General features: G+C 39.3%; 1 protein-coding gene across 4 annotated transcripts in view; it reads right to left on the bottom strand.

The window, feature by feature from the left end:
• The window catches only part of ADGRV1 (adhesion G protein-coupled receptor V1), a 291,563-nt gene that overhangs the window by 73,520 nt on the left and 197,229 nt on the right, over window positions 1-20,814 (bottom strand). For all 4 annotated transcript variants that reach the window (XM_035310214.1, XM_035310213.1, XM_035310215.1 and 1 more), the window contains 2 exons: window positions 19,732-19,848; window positions 9,745-9,923 (listed from right to left, as the gene is read on the bottom strand). In XM_035310214.1, coding sequence (XP_035166105.1) covers window positions 9,745-9,923; window positions 19,732-19,848 — 296 coding nt within the window. The remainder of the gene's footprint in view (window positions 1-9,744; window positions 9,924-19,731; window positions 19,849-20,814) is intronic.

Here is a 20,814-nt window from a genome sequence, read left to right as displayed (position 1 = left end):
AGGAAAGGAAAGGAAAGGAAAGGAAAGGAAAGGAAAGGAAAGGAAAGGAAAAAGAAAATGAAAGAAAAGGAAAGAAAAAAGAAAAGAAAAAAGAAAAGGAAAGAAAAGGAAAGAAAAGGAAAGAAAAGACACACTTGAACCTGGCCGGCCCTCACAACACTACTTAGTATGTACTTTTAGGTTTTTATATATATATATCTGCATGTTTTGTTCCACCACCACCACCCCACGCAAAGTTCTTTGTGGGTTGTAACATAACAAATGCCCAGGATAAGCAAGTATTACAACCATTCCTTTTGAAGGCTCTCTGCTAGATACTGACCCTGTATAAGCCATACTGGCAACTAAACTTGATACTGTTAATGCAAGTCAATCTCCTGTCACTGTTTTCCTTTTCCTCAGATATTCCTTAGCACAGCCTGGTGAGAGACACTTACATTTACTGGTGCTGCTGCCTAGCACAAGCAAGGGTTTGTCTTCCCAGGTTACAGCTCACTGCAGCCCTTGTCCATGCACCTCGAGCAACTAAAATGTGAGCACAAAATCGGCCTGCTGCTGCAGAACGGTGCTGTGGAAACATTCAAGAAAAATACTGATTTTCTCTACTGCTTTCAGGAGGATCAAACAGAAGAGGCTAGATGTATTTACTTATTATAAAAACATGTCAGTGTCAATTGAGGAGTCCCAGCCAGATGCTGGTATTGATCTCAGAATTGCTTTTTTTAGCATTTCCTGTTGTATTCTAGCCTATCAGATGAAGGGTTTTCTAAACTGTTGGAAAACAGATAAACCAAGAACAAGCTTTTTTAGTAGCAGTAGGCGGTATCCTGCTAACTAAAGACCATAAAGTAGGAGGGACTATATCGCTAATTTCTCACACAACCTGAAAAGAAAGATCAAGCGTTTAAAGGCTGCCATCAGCAGCAGGGATACAAGCCTTCATCCTGTGACCACTCTGTGCTACCTTCGTCACAGCGAACGCAGGCTTCGGAGAAGTCTCTGGAGTTTGGCTCAGGTACAAAAAGAGCTGTGTGAAGAAGGATCAGGCCCCACAGGCTGATCCTACAGGACCTACAGCAGCCTGTCCTCACAATCCTCTAAAATGATGCTGATCTGTCAGACTCTTAACAGTGGTCAAGAATTTTGCCGCCAAGAAGTAACAAATATTTCTTTCTACTCTCTTTTCAAAACTCCATCGCGAAAATCAGCCGCAATTTCTCCTGTATTGTAGGGCTTTAAAGGCACAACACTGCAATTACCCTTCTTTCTGATGTGCTAACATTTGCTTAACATTAAGTATTTGCCAAGATATAAAAAGCACTCAGCCCCTTGCACTCCCCCTCCCCTCAAACTATCTCCCTCCACCGAAAACATATGCTTGTAATGAGAGATAAATAAAAAGGTAATTAAAGACAGTGCATTTATGAATTATTTTTAGATAATCCATAGCACTTGGCAGCACCCTAGGCAGCTTCATTGGAAATAATGGAGGGTGGGGGTTAATAAAATAAAAGAGAAGTGCACTAAAAGGATAGATTTCTTGCTTTTTTTTACTGTTCCTATAGGTCAGGCAAGTAAGGTAGCTCACCCAGTATGTGTATATATATATATATATATATATATATGGGAATGTCTCTGTTGTGGTGCAATGAAGACATAAACCCAGCAGCTCTGGTTCATTAGAAACATTTCTCATATTTCTCATACAGTAGCAAACAGCTCAGCAAGGTCTAATTTACCCTGCCGAGAAGGGCAAGCAGTGAATGGTGAGATCTCAGCCAGTGAAAAATACGTGTTTTTTTGCCCCACTGCTTCAGCTGAGTAGCTCACGCAGCGTTTGGCTTCGCATCTGGATGCCAAAGCACCACTCTGCGCTGAGCGCTAGCAGTAGAGGTTTGCACGAGATCCTGGGTGCTTCGCCAGTGACCTGGGCAGAAAGGAAGAGGAAATAGAAGTGGCTGGGACAGCAGGATGCACAACCTGGAGGGGGAGGACCACGCAGGGAGACACTTCCAAGTCCGTATGGGAAATAAAACAAGGAACAGGCACTAGGGGTTGGGAATTACACGTCCATTCATCACAGAAACCTCTTTTAGCACTTCTGACAGTTCAGCTGAAAACACTGAAGTCTTTTCCTAGCTGTTGGCTTATTCCTGCGTGTAAAAGCCTTGTGTTTCAAATGCGTTGTTCTGAAGAATGAGGCCTGCATTCAGCGCTTTTGAAGCAATAATAAAAGGGACTTCATCCAAATACTTGGCCAGAAATTAACTCACTCGAGCTAAAAAAGAAAGTTCCTTTTACTGGGAGTGGCACTAGTGCCTGGGATTAAGGAAGCAGAGCTCCGTTTCAGGGAACAGCTGGTAAGCCAGGGACCTGTGCCCAGGCCGCGTGCCAGCAATGCAAGGGTAATGCACCTTGGTGAGGCTCAGCAAGGCTTCCAGCTCTTTGGCTGCCTGGGTTAAACATCAGTGCACCAGCCTGGCACGCGTTAGGTTAGGGAGAAGGTGTGACTTCATCCATAACAAATAATTAATGTTTACAGGGTCCTCCTTGTAAGTGCAGGCGGTTCTGGGGGCTGCAGCCTTTGGGAGAAAACTCCACGAAGATTAGCGTCTGGAAAGGTGCTTCAGGAATATTTTATCCTTAAAACAGAATCAAAACAAGTGAACCTCAGTGGGTAGGTAGTAACACAAGGCATTATGAGCTATTAAATCTTACTTTTTTTTGGTCAAGTTGAGGCCTGAGCCTAGACTGCCCCTCAATCCTCCACCTACCCCTGTGAGTTAAAACTAAATAAATCTTTGATAGGCCTTGCCGCTCAAGCTTCCAGCCTTGGCAATACTTTTAAGTAAATATTTCTCACCCCTTGCAGCTTCTATGCGCTTTGCATAACACCACATCTACAAGCAGGGCATAATCATTCACAGCGTTGTGCTTCTTTCAAGCCTTCACTATGCTCCCTAACGAAGCGCTTTACCATTGACTGTCCAGTGCTTCACACACCGATGTTAAACAAACCAATAATTAAGACGATATCTCAGAGCATTAGTTGTCTTCAGGCATCTGTGGTATCACTAATTTGGGCTACAACCCAACAGTGCATGACTCACCCAAAGAACTGAGCATGCAGAAAGCAACCGCGCCGCTCGTCTTGTCTGAAGTTCAGGTTTGACTCCCTCTCCTGAAGATAACAAGGTGCCCTTGACCCATTCCTGCAGCAGGACACATACGCCCGGTACTGGAGCTCATTTTCAGTGAAGTATCTTTTCCAAAAAATGTTGGCTGTGGCTCCTAGACATTCATACATACCCTGTGCCTCAGTCAAGATCTTGATTCAGAGAAACAGCAGTGTGAGTAACAGGAAGAGTTACTCTCTTAGTCACAGAAAAAAGTTCATAATTTCCAGTTCTCTGCAGCCTTGTGTTCCCCCGTCCCTGTATGTGGCTGCAGACACAGATTCAGTGACTTTGCTGGAAAAAATTCTGCCTACTCCTATTCTGCACTGAACATAGTAGAGTTTCTTTTTTTTTTTTTTTTTTCTAAAAAGGAATTTTGCTAGACAATCTTTTCCCATTATTTCTCATAGATAACTTGGCAGATGATACAACACAAAGAAGATACATTTGTGAGAACATTTAGCTTAGCCTTTTTCTGCGGCTAGATGCTATCGTCACCATCACTGAAACCAAACACAAGTTGCTTCTATAATTTTAAAGGTTTTAAAGGGGAAAATGAATGAATTAGGTGGAGCCTCCTAATGTAAAGGGGAGACCATTCTTGAATTGAGAATATAAATCATGCTAAAAAAAAAAAAAAAAAAAAAAAAAGAAAAAAAAAAAAAAAAAAAAAAAAAAAAAAAAGAAAAAATAAAAAATAAAAGAGAGAGACTCCAGAAAGTGAAGGGATTGGCAGAGGGAAAAAAGCTCATAAGAGTGCAAGGAACAGGTACCCAAATGTCAGAAATGACTGAAAATAACACATCTTGGGAACCAGAGGAAACTATACAGTTTGCTTCAAGTCAAAAAAATAGACTAAAGCTTGACTAAAAATGTGCTTGGAAACCAGCTCGACCAGTTATCACAAGGACATGGGCAAGGAGATATTTGTTTACAATATTTTAAATTTCTATTCTATCATGTCTAATCACTTCCATTTTTCTCCATTTCAAGTGTTACTTGTTTTAGTTTATATTGTAATAAAAACAGGCCTTTGGGGAGTTTTAAGCAGAAGGTTTAGTCAGATTCAAACCTTAAAGCTGCAACACAGTTATGCACAATAATGTACTTACATTTATGAAAACATACTTTAGTGTTATTGTAGGTAAGACCTTTAACCACCCAAGTGCATCAAAAGTTTGAACTCCACTAACCTGTGGTTCTTGCCAATTTAAAAGTGGTGCATATTTTTCTAGCATGTTATACCTCTGGAAAATTTCTTGGGAACAAGTCCAAAGAACCTGACATAATTAACATTTACACTGATCTGTGAACAAAAACTGATACAGGTAATTAAGTAATTCTGGCCTTTGTTCTCAAAAAACTGTTAAGACAGAGCCCTGTAAACGTGTGAGGTTCCACTGCCTTCAGAGGGGGTTGAAATTTCTCTGTCTCTGCAGTGTAGACAATTAAGGTTTCAGGGTTATATGAGAGAACAGAAAGCCACCCTATTGGTAGTATGCCCATATCAGAAGTCCTATTCTTGTTTCTTTTTTGTTTGTTTGTTTGTTTGTTTTGTTTTGTTTTGTTTTGTTTTTTGTTCCTAAGTGTAACAGAGTTACAAGGTGTCATGAACCCAAACCCAGCTTCCTACGTAAAAGATGACTGTGTTGTTGCTAGCCTCAAGTCATTTGTCAGTTTGAGGTTTTATAACTGTACCTGCATTGTTTCCAGAACTGTCTACAGCTGCTAAATCCCCTGTGAAGCAATCAAAGACACGTACAAAGCAAATACGACTGATATTTTTCTTCAGAGTAACCACCGGTGAGACTGGGAGCTAGATTTTATGTAATTCTTCAGATTACTTTCTCCACCTCTCCACTGCATGTTCTGCCTCTCTTTGCCTACGTCTGTAATTTCAGTTTGCTTCCATATGTTTCCCCCCATAGCAGGTGAACTGTGTCTTTGGACTTAATGAGGGCTATTAGAAATAAACTACTCAGATTAAACGTGTTGTTAAAATTAAGCACATGTTGAGAACCTGAGCTAAAAGCTGTTCTAGAAATAAGGCCATGACAGGCTAGCAGCATGCACCAGGACAACAGCAAATTTTGAGCTTTCTGACATTTCACAGTGAGCTTTGGAATTTGACTTAAAGCTGAACTTTTGACTTTTTGTGAACTCATCTGTATATGGAGAGGAGGGAACTCGCTCATCAGGGACATAGGTGTGGATCTAGCACACACCTGGGTACAGATTCCCAGGGGAAAATAGGCATGAGAGGAACAGTTTGACTTCAGTCTTGCTTTGAATTTATTCTTTTTTTTTTTTTTTTTTTAAATTAAATTAATAAAGCCAAACTATAGACGGAGGAGGAATTTACACACACTTTGGCAGCCCAAGTGCAACATCTGTGTGCATACACTTGAGAGAAGGTAGCTGTCTGACAGGACAATGATATAAACCAACAAAATGTTTTATTATTTCATCTGCTCCTACTTCCTTACTTAACAGGGAATGACACATTTCTACTGGTTTGCGTTCTTCTTATTCCATAAGAAAAATATATATATATTTGAAAGAAGAAGAAGGGTGACGAAGGTGTAAGGGCATTAAAAATCCCTGTGCAGAAACAGATTTTGGTTTTGGTTTACAACCTTTAAAATCAAGTGGCAAATGAGAAAAATATATTTTTTACATGGAATAGAAAAGGTTATTTGGGATCTGAGTTCTGTCCTTGTGTCATAACACAAAGTCACAGTGAACTCCAGTGTAATAAGAAATGGCAAAAGGAAATACTTTTTAGAACAGTGTGTACCTAAGTGGTTATTTATGTCATTGGAAAATATTTTAGACAGAGATTGCATGAAATTCAAGCAGGAATTGAAAAATTACACGTACAACATAAAGACTCAAAGATATAGAAGGATGAAATAATTTTTTTTTTTTAGAGATACTAAACCACCTCGTTCAGAACTTAATTCCAATTTCAGTTACTAGCCAGCCGAAATGATCTGACATCTTTCTCAATAATCTGCCTCCTACCACTAACAAACATCAATGTCTCAGCCATCAAAGGAATTCTTAAGCATTGATATATTTCTAGAATACGGTTACTAGAGACCAAAGTAGACAATATACTTGAAATTTTACATTGGAGATTTCATTTCCAAACGTTGAGAAACCATGATGCAAGCCTTCAACAAGAACTTAATAAGTGAAAAACAGGATAGATGGTAAATGCATATGTAGGCCCCTTCTCCCACATTTCTCTTGTGTTCAAAGACAAGTCAACTGCACACAGAGAATTTGAAGTGCAATGATGTGACTGAGCGAATGGTTATTACACAAAGAAGTTAAGCAGAGGGGCAGTTAGAGACACCCGGATGTGAAATTACTTATTCTTTCTAAAAGAAGACATGAGAACCAATGCATATATTTTTTTAAAGGGATCAAATCTTATTACTGTCCTTAGTATTGCATCAAAAATTCCTAGAACCTCCATATTTTTTGGCACAGATATGCAGATAGACTGCTTTCTCACCATTCAAACCCACCTGAGGCAAGCAGCCATCTCAGTCCAGAGCCGTTTCATTTCATTTGACTTAAGTCAATATCCGTCTCATCAGCAACCTCTTCAGTCCTACTCAAACTGGCTTTCACCTCTCCACAATTTCATAACCAATTCTTCATTTTTGCCAACTATTTCCTGAGCAATTTTGCTGTAATTCTTCAGTCCCATGCACAAATACAAAATGTATTGTGTTCACTTATACCGCACAGAAGCAGCCTGTGACCTGGCACTGCTCAGCTCCAGTCGGTCTCAGGGCACAAACCTCCTTCCAGTGCACTGCTGGAGAGACATCTTCAACTGCCAGCACCTTTGGAGTGGGACAAGGAAGAGCTGGGGCAAAAGCATGGGCTCCAGGTACCAGCAGCTGAGCAGAGAAGATCTCGGTGCCCGCAATATCGGTCTGCACTGCAGACTCTGCTCTAGGTAAACCCTTGCAAAATGGCAAGGAGATGGTAACAGCAGAGCAACAGGGTAATTAGCAAAGGGAGGAATACCAGAACCCTTTCTTCATGCACCGCTGAACTACTGTCCAAAAACATCATGCTACTTCGTGCATCATGATATGGAAAAATTTACCAGTACCATAACATTTGTCGTAATGCCAAAGACTGCAGTGTTCGTACCACATTAAGCTCAGGCAATTATGAAGATAATCACCGTCTCTGTACTACTGTTGTCACGATGACAGTCTGTTGGTTTTACACAGTAACATGTTACAGGCGTTACAAGGTATTGTATAAAATATATATTTTGTGCAAAATTTGTCATATCTAACGGGTAACACTTTTTTTGAAGTACAAAATCTAACACAGCTCAAATCTTTTTTATTCAGTGCAAGCATATAAAGAGGTTCTTTCAGTGTAAGTTTCAGCTTTTAATTTCAGCTATTAATTGTGCCCATGGCATTCTGGTTAGGAACAAAACAGTCAGTTAGACGCACGCCACTGTAATGCAGAAATGAGTTTCCTGAAGGAGCGATCACTTAGGGAGAGCTATGAAAACAGGCTTCAGCACTTTTATTACTTTAACCTGTCTCCCAACTCTTATGTGAAATGAGATTCTTAGTAGCAAACCATTATTCTCAAACTATTTCTCAGGCTGATTCTGAAGTTATTTTGCAATGACCTTGACTTTGGAAATCTCTTTGTTACTTTTTCCACTACTGCATCCTGGTTCAGAGAAAACAAACTAAGTGGTGTAGTTCATCCTCTTTCCTACATTCTGGTTTTGAAAGTCCTCTTTGTATAATTATGAGAAACTTTTCAAGTGCTCTTCAAATTAGGATTTAGCACTGATGCTATTTATGAAAATCCCTGCAGTTATCACCTTACAGTGTTCATAATGACGGAGCTAGAATGAACGGCACACACACTTAGCTTAGCATGATTTCTGGCATTTGCCCGCTTTAATAAGATGCAGGAAAAGTTTTATATTTAATTTGGGAGTGTGAGTTGGAATTAGTAATTTTCCACTAGTTAATAATTTTATCACAATTAGGGATTTTTCCATGTTTATGAAAAAATGAGACAAAAAGAAAAAAAAAACAACAACCTGTAAGACCTGTAAGACTGTGTTTCACTGCATAAAGATACCATTAGCCCGCTGTCTGATTGCAATCAGAAGACTTGATTAAACACATTTCTTATGCTTACTACGCACAGAGAAGCATTTTTCCATGGAGAAATGTATAATACTATATTGTTCACCATGTCCTGTGGAGACACATCTGCACATATTGCATGGTACATAGTTGATGCAGCACTCGCTCATGTAGCATGAACATTAGAAATGGTTTGCTATTGTGGACCTTGGATCATCTCCCAGATCGAGAGCTGGTGTGTCTTAATGTGGCAGCAAACCGTGGTTAGCATGGCTAGACAGCGTCCATTACTAGTATAGCTCATTTATATAAAATGATATAAATGATATAAATCAGTGCAGGGACAAGCACTTGTACAAATAATATATACGTCCATGCAAGTAGCATTTATAAATGCACATACGAACACAAATATACTGAATTCCAATATCTACTCACGGTAAACATGGTAACTCCTTTTCTCCAGAAAATAAATAAATAAATAAATAAATAAAAGGAAAAACAAAGTGCACTGAATTTTTCTAGGTTGTAATGGAATGATGCACGTGGTATCCTACTCCTTTATGGAAGACAGATGGATGTTCTCCTGTTTTGGGCCTGCTCTGCAAGCACCCCCATAAGAAGTTTTCATAAAAGAACTTGCATGTTCTTATATTAATTTAAATGGAAGCTGTGCGTTTACTTTTCTGCTGCGCAAGGAGCATGTGATTAAGGCACACAGTAAGCAAGCATAATAGCCTCGTATCCTAGAATAGCTGTTATCTTAGATAAACTTTGCCAGAATAGGCACCACAGTAAGAGAGGTAGAGAGGATAAAAAATAACATAGATGTTTATCTATGTATCTTTCCACTTTAATGTCTCAGATTCTATGAAGATGTATTTTGTTAATTAGCACTGTTTTCTGTGGTTATATATAGCTTTGAAAGGGTTGTGTTAATTACCGGCATTACAGCAAGGTTTAGGTTGAGAACAGTTTGGAATAGAACATGTTCAATATTCCAAGAGAAACACTTCAGGAAATCTATCTGACATGTTAATATAGTAACATTGCTTAGCAGAGAATATTTTTAACAATCTAAGTCAAGAGGGTTGAAGGTTTCTTTGGGTTTGTTTTTGCTTTTTAAATCACAGAAATGAAATGGAAGAAAAACACACTCTTCTGCTCACTTCTGCAGCAGTGGCTTTTTCTATCCTTCAGCCTGGAACTGCAATATCTCAGAAAAGAATAAATAATTTACCCACAAGGCAGATGAGCCTGAGCTGGCCACCAATGCTCAGGATGAAACCGTGGAGAAACTGGAGTTGTATGGAAGGTGCAGCACTGTATACGGGTGACGTGTCTACATGCAAGCCAATTAAAAATAACCGTAAAAGTTCAATAGGTAGCTCAAGGATATTTGAAGGGAAACTTACAGATCACTGTAGACCAGGCCATAAATCTGGGCTGTGCTGTGATGATAGATTCCCCTCAGAATAATCAAAAGCAGGATCACAATAAAAGCTGGAAGCCCCCAGCTCAAAAGGAAGTAAAGCAGATAGCGCCTCTCTGTGTGTTCATCGTTCATCACCAGGACGTACCAGAAATTAACAGCCTGAAAAATAATGCAGAATATTAATCAGTAGACTTAGTGGATGCTTTGCTATCCCAAAGACTAAATCACTCTGAATGTCATACAGTGTACTTCTGTCCCAGCATATGTCCAATATATGTCCCAACACAAACATTTTCAACATATTTCGCTTTCATTTTCTTAAGTAACCAAAAGAGACTGATTATAAAAAAGTATGCTTGTTTATGTAATTGTCAGACTTGCAATTAGACTATTAGAGAGGGACACTCTAGAATAAAACGCTATTTTTGCTGTGCAAACATTAGCTTTCTTCTTGGATTTCCACACTGTGATATAATATTGCTAAATTTGATCTGTAGTAGAAGTTTTTAATGCTATTTTTCAGTTGTATATGACTTTTTGTAGGAAAAACACTAGCCATCTTCATCATTTACATGTGGTATGAATGTAAGAATACCATTGCAACCAAGATTTTAATGTAACAGGCACAGCAGTGGAGGCATTCACATCACAGGCCCTGATCAGACAACAGAAAAAGAATTATGAGCCAGGGGAAAGACACAAAGTCTTTGTGCATGCGATTATGCTGAGACCAAAAATAGTTGATCTGACAGCTATTAAAGTTTATTTCTGCCCACGTGATATGCTGACTTTGTTCCATTCTACTTTTCTGAAAAAAAAAAAAAAAAAAAAAAGTTTCATTAGAAGAAACTCACAAGTTATTATCTCCTTGGATCACTGTTTCTGTTCTTCTCTACCCAAGACGGAAGAGACAGCCTACTTGCCTTTCTTGCTGCTCTAAACATGAAATACTCGACTAGTCTGTACAGAGAATTGGACTGAGGAAGACAGAGTTTCTTGAGCAATAATATATACAGATTTGGAGGTTGGATAGACAGGTTGTGTAAATGAACAGGAAGGGGACAATAATGAGAAAAGGCCACATCTGGAGTGCTGGGTCCAGATCTGGGATCCCAGTACAAGATAGACCTGGAAGCACTGGAGAGAGTCCACCAGGCAGCCACCACGATGATCAAAGGAATGGAAAGGAGAGGCTGAGAGAGCTAGGACTGCTCTGAGCAGAGAAGAGGCTCAAGGGAATCTCATCTATATCTGTAAATACCTGAAGGGAGAAAGAGATGAAGAAGGAACCAGACTCTTCTCAGTGGTGCCTGGTGGCAGGACAACAGGCAATGAGCACAAATTCACATACATGAAATTCCATCTGAATACGAGAAAATACTTTTTTTCCTGTGTGACGGTGGTCAAAGAGTTGCCCAAGTTGCCTAGAAATATTGTGGAGTCTCCTTCTCTGGAGATACTCAAAAGCTTCCTGGTCACAGTCCTGAGAAACCTGCTTCAGCTGCCTGCATGAGCAGGGGTTTGGACCAGAGAATTTCAATATAGTCCTGCAACTTCGGTGGTTCTGTGATTCTGTGCACTATTAGCATAAAAGTTTGAGGGAAAATAAATAAATAAATAATGAATGAATGAATGAACGTAAACTCATATGCATCTTTACAATATTCTGCTTCTTCTTATGATCAACTCCTCATCAAGCAGCATAAACAAGAACTTAAAAACATGTATGAATCAAAATGAAAAAGTGGAATGGCTAACATCTCTTGAAATAATTGGTCATAAAAGTATGGAAACCACTCAAGTAGAACAAAATATTCAGAGTTTTACTTGGATTTTTGCATTTGTTGTAAAAAGTTAATAGAAGAAACATCTTCCAATGTGGTATGCTTTTTGTTATGCACATTTGCACATTACTGTTTTCTAATAAAGACCCAAACCGTGATCAGAATGTTTGGCAAAACATTTCTTCACCCCCTCTACTTCAAACCTATTTAAGCTACAAGCTATACCAGCTACAGCTGTGCTTGTTATAAAATTATTTCTTAGCCTTCTATATGTGATAAATAAAGGATTACTTTTACCTTTTTCTAGGGGAAGCACATCTAATTCAAAGTTATGCCTCGAGGGTCTCTTCATATTCCGAGCAGAGAGGACAGACTTCTTCAGGCAGCCAGTGATCCTTACACAATAATACTCATACCTCTCTACTGACTACACAGGAATTTCATATAATAATGTTGATTTATGTGCTTAACTTGCAGCTGTCTATTGCTAGGATAGGTGAATCCCATATTCAGAGACAAGAAAATTGCAAAGAAAATTCACAAATATTTGTGTTTGTGAAATTTTGCAGATTCCCCTCAGCCAACAGGTTGTCTAACATGTTGTTCAGGCAGGCTGAATTTTTACAATCAAGTACTTAATTACTGCTTTATGGATTGCTTATGCAAGTCTCAGCAGTTAATTTTTATTATAGGTGTTGTTCTGTGATTTATATAGCATGAGCATACGATACTTTCTATCATGATTCATAAAGCACATTACATTTGCTAACAACTTGTTTTCCAAAAAAATTATTAGTTTAGTAAGCATTTTTGAATGCTTCCCTAAAGACTGACATTTTGTATGCCTGGTGTATGTAGTTATATTAATAATATAGTAATTATTATGACATTTGTTATTGTCATTTGGTGAGTGGTGCTATGTGAACAAGGGCAAATTTTGTTTTCCTTGAAAGAACACAGGAAAAACGTACTGAATAATTGTAACTTTCCTGTGTAACTTAGCACAGAAATAAAAATATTAATCCCATTACTGGACATTCATAGGAATACAATACTGAACAGATGAAAATTTGGGCAGAAAATCCACATAGAGTTTGTGAAAATATGTTTCCTACTTACTGGCTGTTCTCTTACCATGCACTTTTTTTGTACTTTTACATGGAATTGAGAACTTGAATTCAAGATTTTATTTGTCACCTTATTCTAATAAACATTCCCTGTTCTCAAAAGAAACGGATGGATGTTAGCTGTGCAGTGAAACTTGAAACACGAGTGAAGAAATGTCTAAATTATGTGTCTCTGCAATTGTGACTAGGCTGTGCAAACACACGTTGAGTGTTTCCAGACAGCGAATCCTTCAACCAGTCTATGTTGTTATGCTCAGGGATTGTTGGTTCTACTATTTCGACTACCCAGAGAACATTGTTCCCGGCCATGAAACTGAGATTGCTTTCTAAGAAACCGTACTTAATGTCCTTGCTCCATGTTTGTTTAGTCATATTTATCCGTCTCACCTCATTTGTCACAGAAAACACGTTAACACTAGTACTCCTGCAAAGATGTAAGGGAGTTTGGGGTAGTTTGCCGTTTCCTGTGCAGTGGCATTTCCATCTTGATAATTGTAAGTTCTTGTCTTCAACCTTTTGAAGTTCCAAAATTAAATCAATGAAATACAAATACTGGTGCTAATTTTAGCAAATCCTTTCCTGTTGCCATGCTGCAACAATAACCGGTCCTACAGAAGAATAAAACATACAGTCCACTTCTCTGCTGCTCAGGTGCAAGAACAAATGTACAAGTTGCTATTGTTCTGATGTAGGATACGAAACAACTACAAATTCAAATAGCACTCTAACAAAACAATGCTAAGGTCAGTGAACCTTTTTTTCTTTTTGAATGAGGTAATCAATTGAAATCACCTTCCTGAAACTTGAACGCGTTTTATTTCTTTGTTCATTCATTTATCTTTAGTGATACCTGTGGATTTCAGGTAAACATTAGCTGAAAGACTTTAAATACAATTTTCCCAGATCAATGGGAAAGTTTCTATTTCCCTACATCCTTCTTTTTACGAATAGCCACATCTTTCATTTTAAGAGTGGCTGCATGTTTTTCTGTAATTCCTTTTTGTAAGCTGTTAAACAGCCCATTAATCATGCTCAAAAAAAAAAAAAAAAAAAAAAAAAAAAAAAAAGAATTAAACTTATTGTAAAATAAGGAATTGTCTTACAAGTCTGCAACACATTTATAAAAACAAACAAAACAAAACAAAACAGATTACCATAGGTTACCATTAAAAATCCACAAAGGACAAGGATTCAGTATGGGTGACATCAAGCCCATGACATTCACTCTGGTTTGCTTTGCTTATTGAACTGCCACTTTCTCTGCTTGCTCCACTTTTACAATGGATGAAAACAGAACAAAGAGTCTGCCTTTTACCATAATCTTTCTCTGTGTCAGAAATCACAGGTGAGGACTACATAAATTTCATTCTCTCCTCAAAAGACAGTTTTTACTATTATTGCACTTTTTTTTTTTTTTTTTTTTTTAACAGGTTAGAAAATGCTAAGAGTCATGTTTCCTGAAAAACGGTTGTCACAAAAAGAACAGAACACCGAAAGGCACCCTTGGTTTGTCCCCCTAAGATAAAAGCACAGACTGCGTTTGAACATACAGGCTTATGCTGCAGCAACATCCATTTGTATGTGGGGACATTTTTAGGAAGGAAGTCTTCTGAATTTCAGTATCAGTACGAGGCAAATATTTCAGGCTAAATTCACGCTGTGGGCACAAAGTGTAATTTACACCTTGCTTACTCCTTTCCTTCTGCAGTCAAGACTGCCTCATCCTTGAAAGATTGAGTAATGTCATTAACATTCTTCAACCTACAGAAATTGTCTTTGGTCATACAATGGAACTGGCTGATGTGGTTTCCAAGCCTCTCTTCACCACATTTGAAAAGCCCCAGCAGTCAGGCAAAGTCCCTGGTGACTGGAAAAAGGGAAACATCACTCCCATTTTCAAAAAGGGTAGAAGGAAGGACCTGGGGAACTACAGACCAGTGAGCCTCACTTCTGTGCCTGGTGAGATCATGGAGCAGATCCTCCTGGAAGCAATGTTGAGGCTCATGCAAGACGAAGAGGTGATCTGAGACAGCCAGCACAGCTTCACCAAGGGCAAATTGTGCCTGACCAATCTGGTGGCCTTCTAGGATAGAGTGACTGCATCAGGCAACAAAGGAAGACTGACTGATGTCATCTACCTAGACTTCTGCAAGGCCTTTGAGATGGTCCCACATGACATCCTGCTCTCCGAATTCGAAAGAGATGGATTTGAAGGATGGACTATTCAGTGGGTAAGGAGTTGGCTTGAAGGCCACACCCAGAGAGTGGCGGTCAGTGGCTCCATATCCAGGTGGAGGCTGCTGATGAGTGGTGTCCCTCAGAAGTCTGTCTTGGGACTGGTACTGTTTAATAGCTTTATCAATGACATAGACGGTGGGATCGAGTGCACCCTTAGCAAGTTTGCAGATGACACCAAGCTGGGAGGTGCAGTCAATACAACAGAAGGAAGGGTTGACATCCAAAGGGACCTGGACAAGCTTAAGAAGTGGGCCCATGTGAACTTAAGGAGGTTCAACAAGTCCAAGAGCATGGTGCTGCACCTTGGTCAGGGCAATCCCAGACAGGAGTACAGACTGGGAGAAGAAATCACTGAGAGCAGCCCTGAAGAGAAGGACTTGTGGGTTCTGGTGGACAAAAAGCTCCACATGAGCCAGCAATGCATGCTTGCAGCCCAGAAGGACAACTGCATCCTGGGCTGCATCAACAGAGGGGTGACCAACAGGGTGAGGGAGGGGGATTGTGCCCCTCTGCTCTGCCCTGGTGCGGCCTCACCTGGAGCCCTGTGTCCACGTCTGGGGCTGCCAGCACAAGAAAGGTGTGGGGCTGTTAGAGCAGGTCCAGAGGAGGGCCACAAAGTTGTTCAGAGGGCTGGAGCACCCCTCCTGTGAATAAAGGCGGAGAGAGCTGGGGCTCTTCAGGCTGAAGAAGAGAACCCCTCAGGGAGACATCACTGAGGCCTTCAAGTACCTGAAGAGGGCTTATAAAAAAGATGGAGAGCAACCTTTTGCTTGAACAGATAATAATAGGCCAAGGGGTTTAAAAGTTTAAAAGGTTTTAAAAGGTTTAAAAGTAAAAGAAGGGAGATTAGATTAGAGGTTAGGAGGAAATTTTTCACTCAGAGGGTGGTGAGGCACAGGCCCAGGCTGCCCAGAGGAGCTGTGGATGTCCCATTCCTGGAGGTGTTCAAGACCAGGTTGGATGGGATCCTGAGCAACTTGGTCTGGTGGGAGACATCCCTGCCCATTGCAGGGATGCAATTGCATTAGATGACCTTTAAGGTCCCTTCCAACCAAACTCACTCTTTGATTCTACAATTCTATGAAATCCATGCATAAAATCCAGGAAGCAAGACAATACAATACAAAAGGAATGCTCAGACAACCTTGTGAAAAGGATGATTTGATGTGCCCTTTGTTCTGCCTCTGCAGACAGCCCTTTACTTCCTTCTGCCTCTGAGGTCCTTTCTGTTCCTGCATTTTGGCAATCGTGGGCAGTAACTGTGTGGGTAGCATAAATAGTGGTATCAGATGTAAGCTTACAAGAAGCTAAAAATGGAAGAAGAATTAGAATACTGTGCTATGTGTTTTGTTATTGCAACCATTATTAAAATATAATGATGTTTAAACATCTAGCTACATCTAGCAACATGCAGGAGATACATAGATTAGGACAAAAAAAGTAATGAAGTTGTCCTGGAATCTAGAAAATGAAGGATCTGGACTACAAAAATGAATGTGTATAGGTCCAACTTACTATTAAATATGGGTTTTCCAATTGTTGCCTGGAAATGTTGCTCAGTCACCTTTTCATCACTTAATATTGTCTGGATCTTCTGGATGTTTCAGCTCATAGCAAGTTGCACACATCTGCATGCAGCTCACACTCAGTTGTCATGTTTATCAATTTCTGCGTGCAGTGATCAAGCCTGGCACTAGCAAATGTGTATGGAGTGATCAGGCATATGCCCTGTTCTGTGCAGCCTTGCGGATGGCAGAGTGACTGCGTGAGCATTACAGAATCTCTTCTCGTATTTTCACCATTGACCAGACAGAATTATCTAAGTCCCATGTAAGTATAAATACATTATTAATTCTGCACACATGATCTGTGTGTTTAAAGTATACAATGCTGAGAAATACAAACAGCGACACAGAAATACAACAGAAATGTCCCATGAATTATAACAAACAGAAATATAACACAGCAATATAACAAAATGTCCCATGAATTTAAACCTGCCATTCAGACAGCTGTAGCATCTAGATTTTCCCTGTCAGTCCAGTTTTCCCCTAAATCCACAGCTTTTTCTAATAGTGCTGTGGGGACCAATTCAAGCACAGAGATGTCCCTGTCACTCCTTTAGGGTGCTGCTGTCGCTTCCTCAAGGCTTTGGGTGGAAATGCAAATGGAGAATGGATGATAAGGGGGTCTTGACAGCAGATTAAGGCAATCTGTCTCCATCCCTACTGCACTATTAACAACTGAGATTCCTCATTATATGGACTGCACTGTAACCAAGAGAGCTGCTACAATTCAGAGGACTGTCCCCTCTTCTCCCAAATTGTGTCAAAGAAGGCTGACCCACCTGCCTACTCCGAACTATCCCTGTGGCCCAGGCACTGTTTCTCTACTGCAGAACAGGATAAAGATGAGATACACCGTCAGTATAAGGAAATTCAAGGTTCAAGCCTGTATCCAAAGAATGGTATTGAAACCCAAGTCTTCTCGTAGGTCAGCTGAGGGCTCCAGTCCACAGGAAACTCAAGGTCTTCTGTTGATCTGAGTCATCAGACTTGGATCACAGTAGGGAAAGAGATGCAAGAAGTAGCAGCTAGAGAAGTTCCTGCTCCAATAAATATATAACTATTTTTATAAGCTGGGACAGTTCCAACAAAATTATTACTGCAAAATAAACAATTGCTAGGAAGTTAATTCACTTAGTTCTGCTATGAGAGATATAAATTCAGGACCTACCCCCTATCAAGAGGATTAGATTGCAGCTGAGGGCTGGATTCATCTACATTTCAGACGATTTCTTTCCTTTTGGGTCTTTCAAACTACAGGAATTATTCACAGATGAAGACCTGCACCTAGAAAAAGGGCCATTCCCCTTACTTCTGAGTTTTACTCCTAGCTTCTTGTCAGCTCATCACTCAGCACCTTATGAAGGATTCCCTCTTAAGCACCTTTGTCACCTCAAATTTGCATGAAGAGTCCTCATGACTAATACAAGCCCGAGGCCCCACAAAATCAAATGGCACGTACAAGTTCATAGGATCTGGCAGAAGTTTATTCCAACAACAACAACAAAAAAAACAACAGATTTCAACTGTAGCCATAAAAATGACCAGCTGTTAACAGTCATGCTTTGTTGTTGTTGTTGTTGTTGTCATTATAAGCAATTAATCCTCGGAAGACCAAGCATTCCTAAAGGGAATTATCTGCTACTTAATGTAATGTAACACCTGTAGAGTGGGAACATGAAGTCCTATCAAACCACTTTGCAGTCAAAACATGAGATATTCAAGTAAAGTGGTAATTTAAAAACATTAATTTGCCTGTCCAAAATAGGAAAAGTTCAAGTGCCCTGAAGTGACTAAGGAATGAAGTAAATGAGGAGCTGCGAAGAAGATGGAAATATATCTACAGGTCACAAAATAATTTAGGTTAGTCAGCCCAAGAGAATGCCATACACCAAGCAAGATGAAGGAGAAGATGAAGAAGAAAAAAATCGGTATTGACAGAGTGAGCAGAAAGAAACATCCAGTAGGGAGAATACTGTTTCTGGCTAACTGTATACATTCAGGAGAAAAGAAAAAAATGACAATAAAAGAGCATTACTAGAGCAGTGTTACTGCCTCACTAGAGACAGAGCGGTTCAGACCTCTGCTCAGTACGGACCAAACAAACCAAGGATAGTGCTGCATTTTTAGCAATTTAGCAATTGCATTTTTGCAATTGCAAAAGCCATGTAAATGACAGACCATCTACATCCACATCTCACTATACCACAACACACACACCACATTAAACAGTGCCTAAAACACCCATTCGCCCCTTTCTCCATTAAGTCTGTAATGTGCTTTTAGACAATTTATTTGCTTCTCTCCTTTAAATCCGCTGTTAGTTAGTCACAGTGGAGCTGTTAAACAGCCTGTTAGGGTTCTCAGTGAATGTCAGCCTGACACAATCCCACAAAAATGCCTGATACCACATGAATATCACTAGAATAAAAAGTTGCATTTGGATATATACCATAATTTGCAGTTCCTTGTTCGGTCTGACAACCTGCATATTAGAGAACTGGTATAGTAACGTAAGTTGCTATATCTGTAATGGTAAATGCTACAATAGATGTGCTAGAGAGAAATCCTGTTAAAATAACAGACAAAAAAATGTCATAATTCATGCATTAGTGCTACATGTACAATTTTTAGAAGAGGGTCTGATAATGTGTTCTTCAAACAACCTCACAGGTTGCTACTTTGACTAAGTTACAACAGATGCCTTTCCATGACAAATTTGATTGTTCATGGTCTTCCACGTAAATTAAATTATTTTTTGTATCACCTACTGTTGTATAATACATCAAAATTCTGGGAGTATCTACAAATGTATATATTCCTTATTTTAATGCAATCTTATGAAGTTGTGTTTGTCATATTATATGGGTCCAATGACTAAATCACTACTGACTCCAAAAGTGACCGTAGTTTATACTTGCATTTCAACTTTAAGAGACCAACAGACCAAAGAGACATTTAAAAAAAAAAAAAAAACAATAAACTCCAATAAAATAGTTTTTCAGTGTTTTGAAACACTATAGGACACTATAGGACAAAGTGAGATTATTATGCAGTTGTAATGGATATTAGGGGAAAAGTCTTGAATATTTACTCCGACACCGTAGGTTGGATAAAGAATATATAACGCTTTGGCTCCCCAGTAGTATAGAATTGCAGACACATATGTATAGTAAGAAATAATAGAATCACAGTTTTAGTTACTTTTAAAGAGGTTTTGGGGAGGGGGGTGAAAGAGGATTATGAGACTAACCTGAATAAGCATCCAGCTGAACTGGCAGAGGTAAAGGTAATGCGTAACAGATGCAAGGGCAGAGCAACTTTCCTCTGAGAGATGTTGGCTGAGGTAAGCAGAGGCCAGGAATGAAATCTGTAAGGGAAAAATAAACACTTACTGAAACCAAACAGGATTACTTTAATAATAATGATGAAGGAAAAGATGATGTTATCTTCATTTTGAATGTAAAATATACACTAAATTACAGTTCCAGAGGCTCAGCAGAACCTTAGGAAAATACATTTAATATTCATCCAAAAGAAATGATCCTTTAGCAGCGTCAGCCACAAACAAGACTTACACTTCTTGCAGAAAACTCATATCTGTTAATCCACATCTGAAAAGACTGTGGAGAGATTTAATTTTTATTGTTTAATGTTGTTACCCAGACTATTTACTCCACAACACTGGACACCAGATTTTGAACTGAGGTTGGAGATTTTCCTCCTTAAAAAGAGGAGAGACATTATCTTCTGATTTCAGTAAGGGCAGAAATGTTATTGAATGGTATGAAAAATAATTTACTGATATAATAAATTTGTTGTGTTTTGCAAGTATATAATTCCTTTTTTGTTTTTTTCCCTGCAATTTGTAGTTGTGCAAATATATTGTTTAAAAACTTTCATTGTTGTTTAGACTTCATATGGACGTACTACCTTCCACCTTTTCCTGTTCATTGTCTTTTTCACCCAGATGACTTTTCTTGATTTGTCTTCTATTAGTATGGATGGCAGGACATGAGGGCCCCCAGTCTCCTCTGATTCACACACATACGAATCTGATTGTTCTTACTTGGCACCACCGTGAGAGAACAAGCAGGCCCACAGTTTTCCAGAGTCTGAATCTAGAATGTGTAAGATCTATCCAAGCTGTAAATTTCAGATAATGCTCATTTCGAGGCGGTCCAGACAAAGCAACACACCAGCACCTGGGCTTAGCTGTCTCACTGGAAGGTTTTATAATGTTGCATATCTCACCACCCCATTATGTATAACTCCAGAATATTACATACAAAACTACTCTAAGTTCTATCAGCTTTCAAAAACCCCAAGCAAACAA

Source organism: Oxyura jamaicensis, chromosome Z (assembly GCF_011077185.1).
Source record: "Oxyura jamaicensis isolate SHBP4307 breed ruddy duck chromosome Z, BPBGC_Ojam_1.0, whole genome shotgun sequence".
NCBI lineage: Eukaryota > Metazoa > Chordata > Aves > Anseriformes > Anatidae > Oxyura > Oxyura jamaicensis.
Note: the sequence above shows the minus strand (reverse complement) of the source record. Positions and strands in the feature narration are given on the sequence as shown.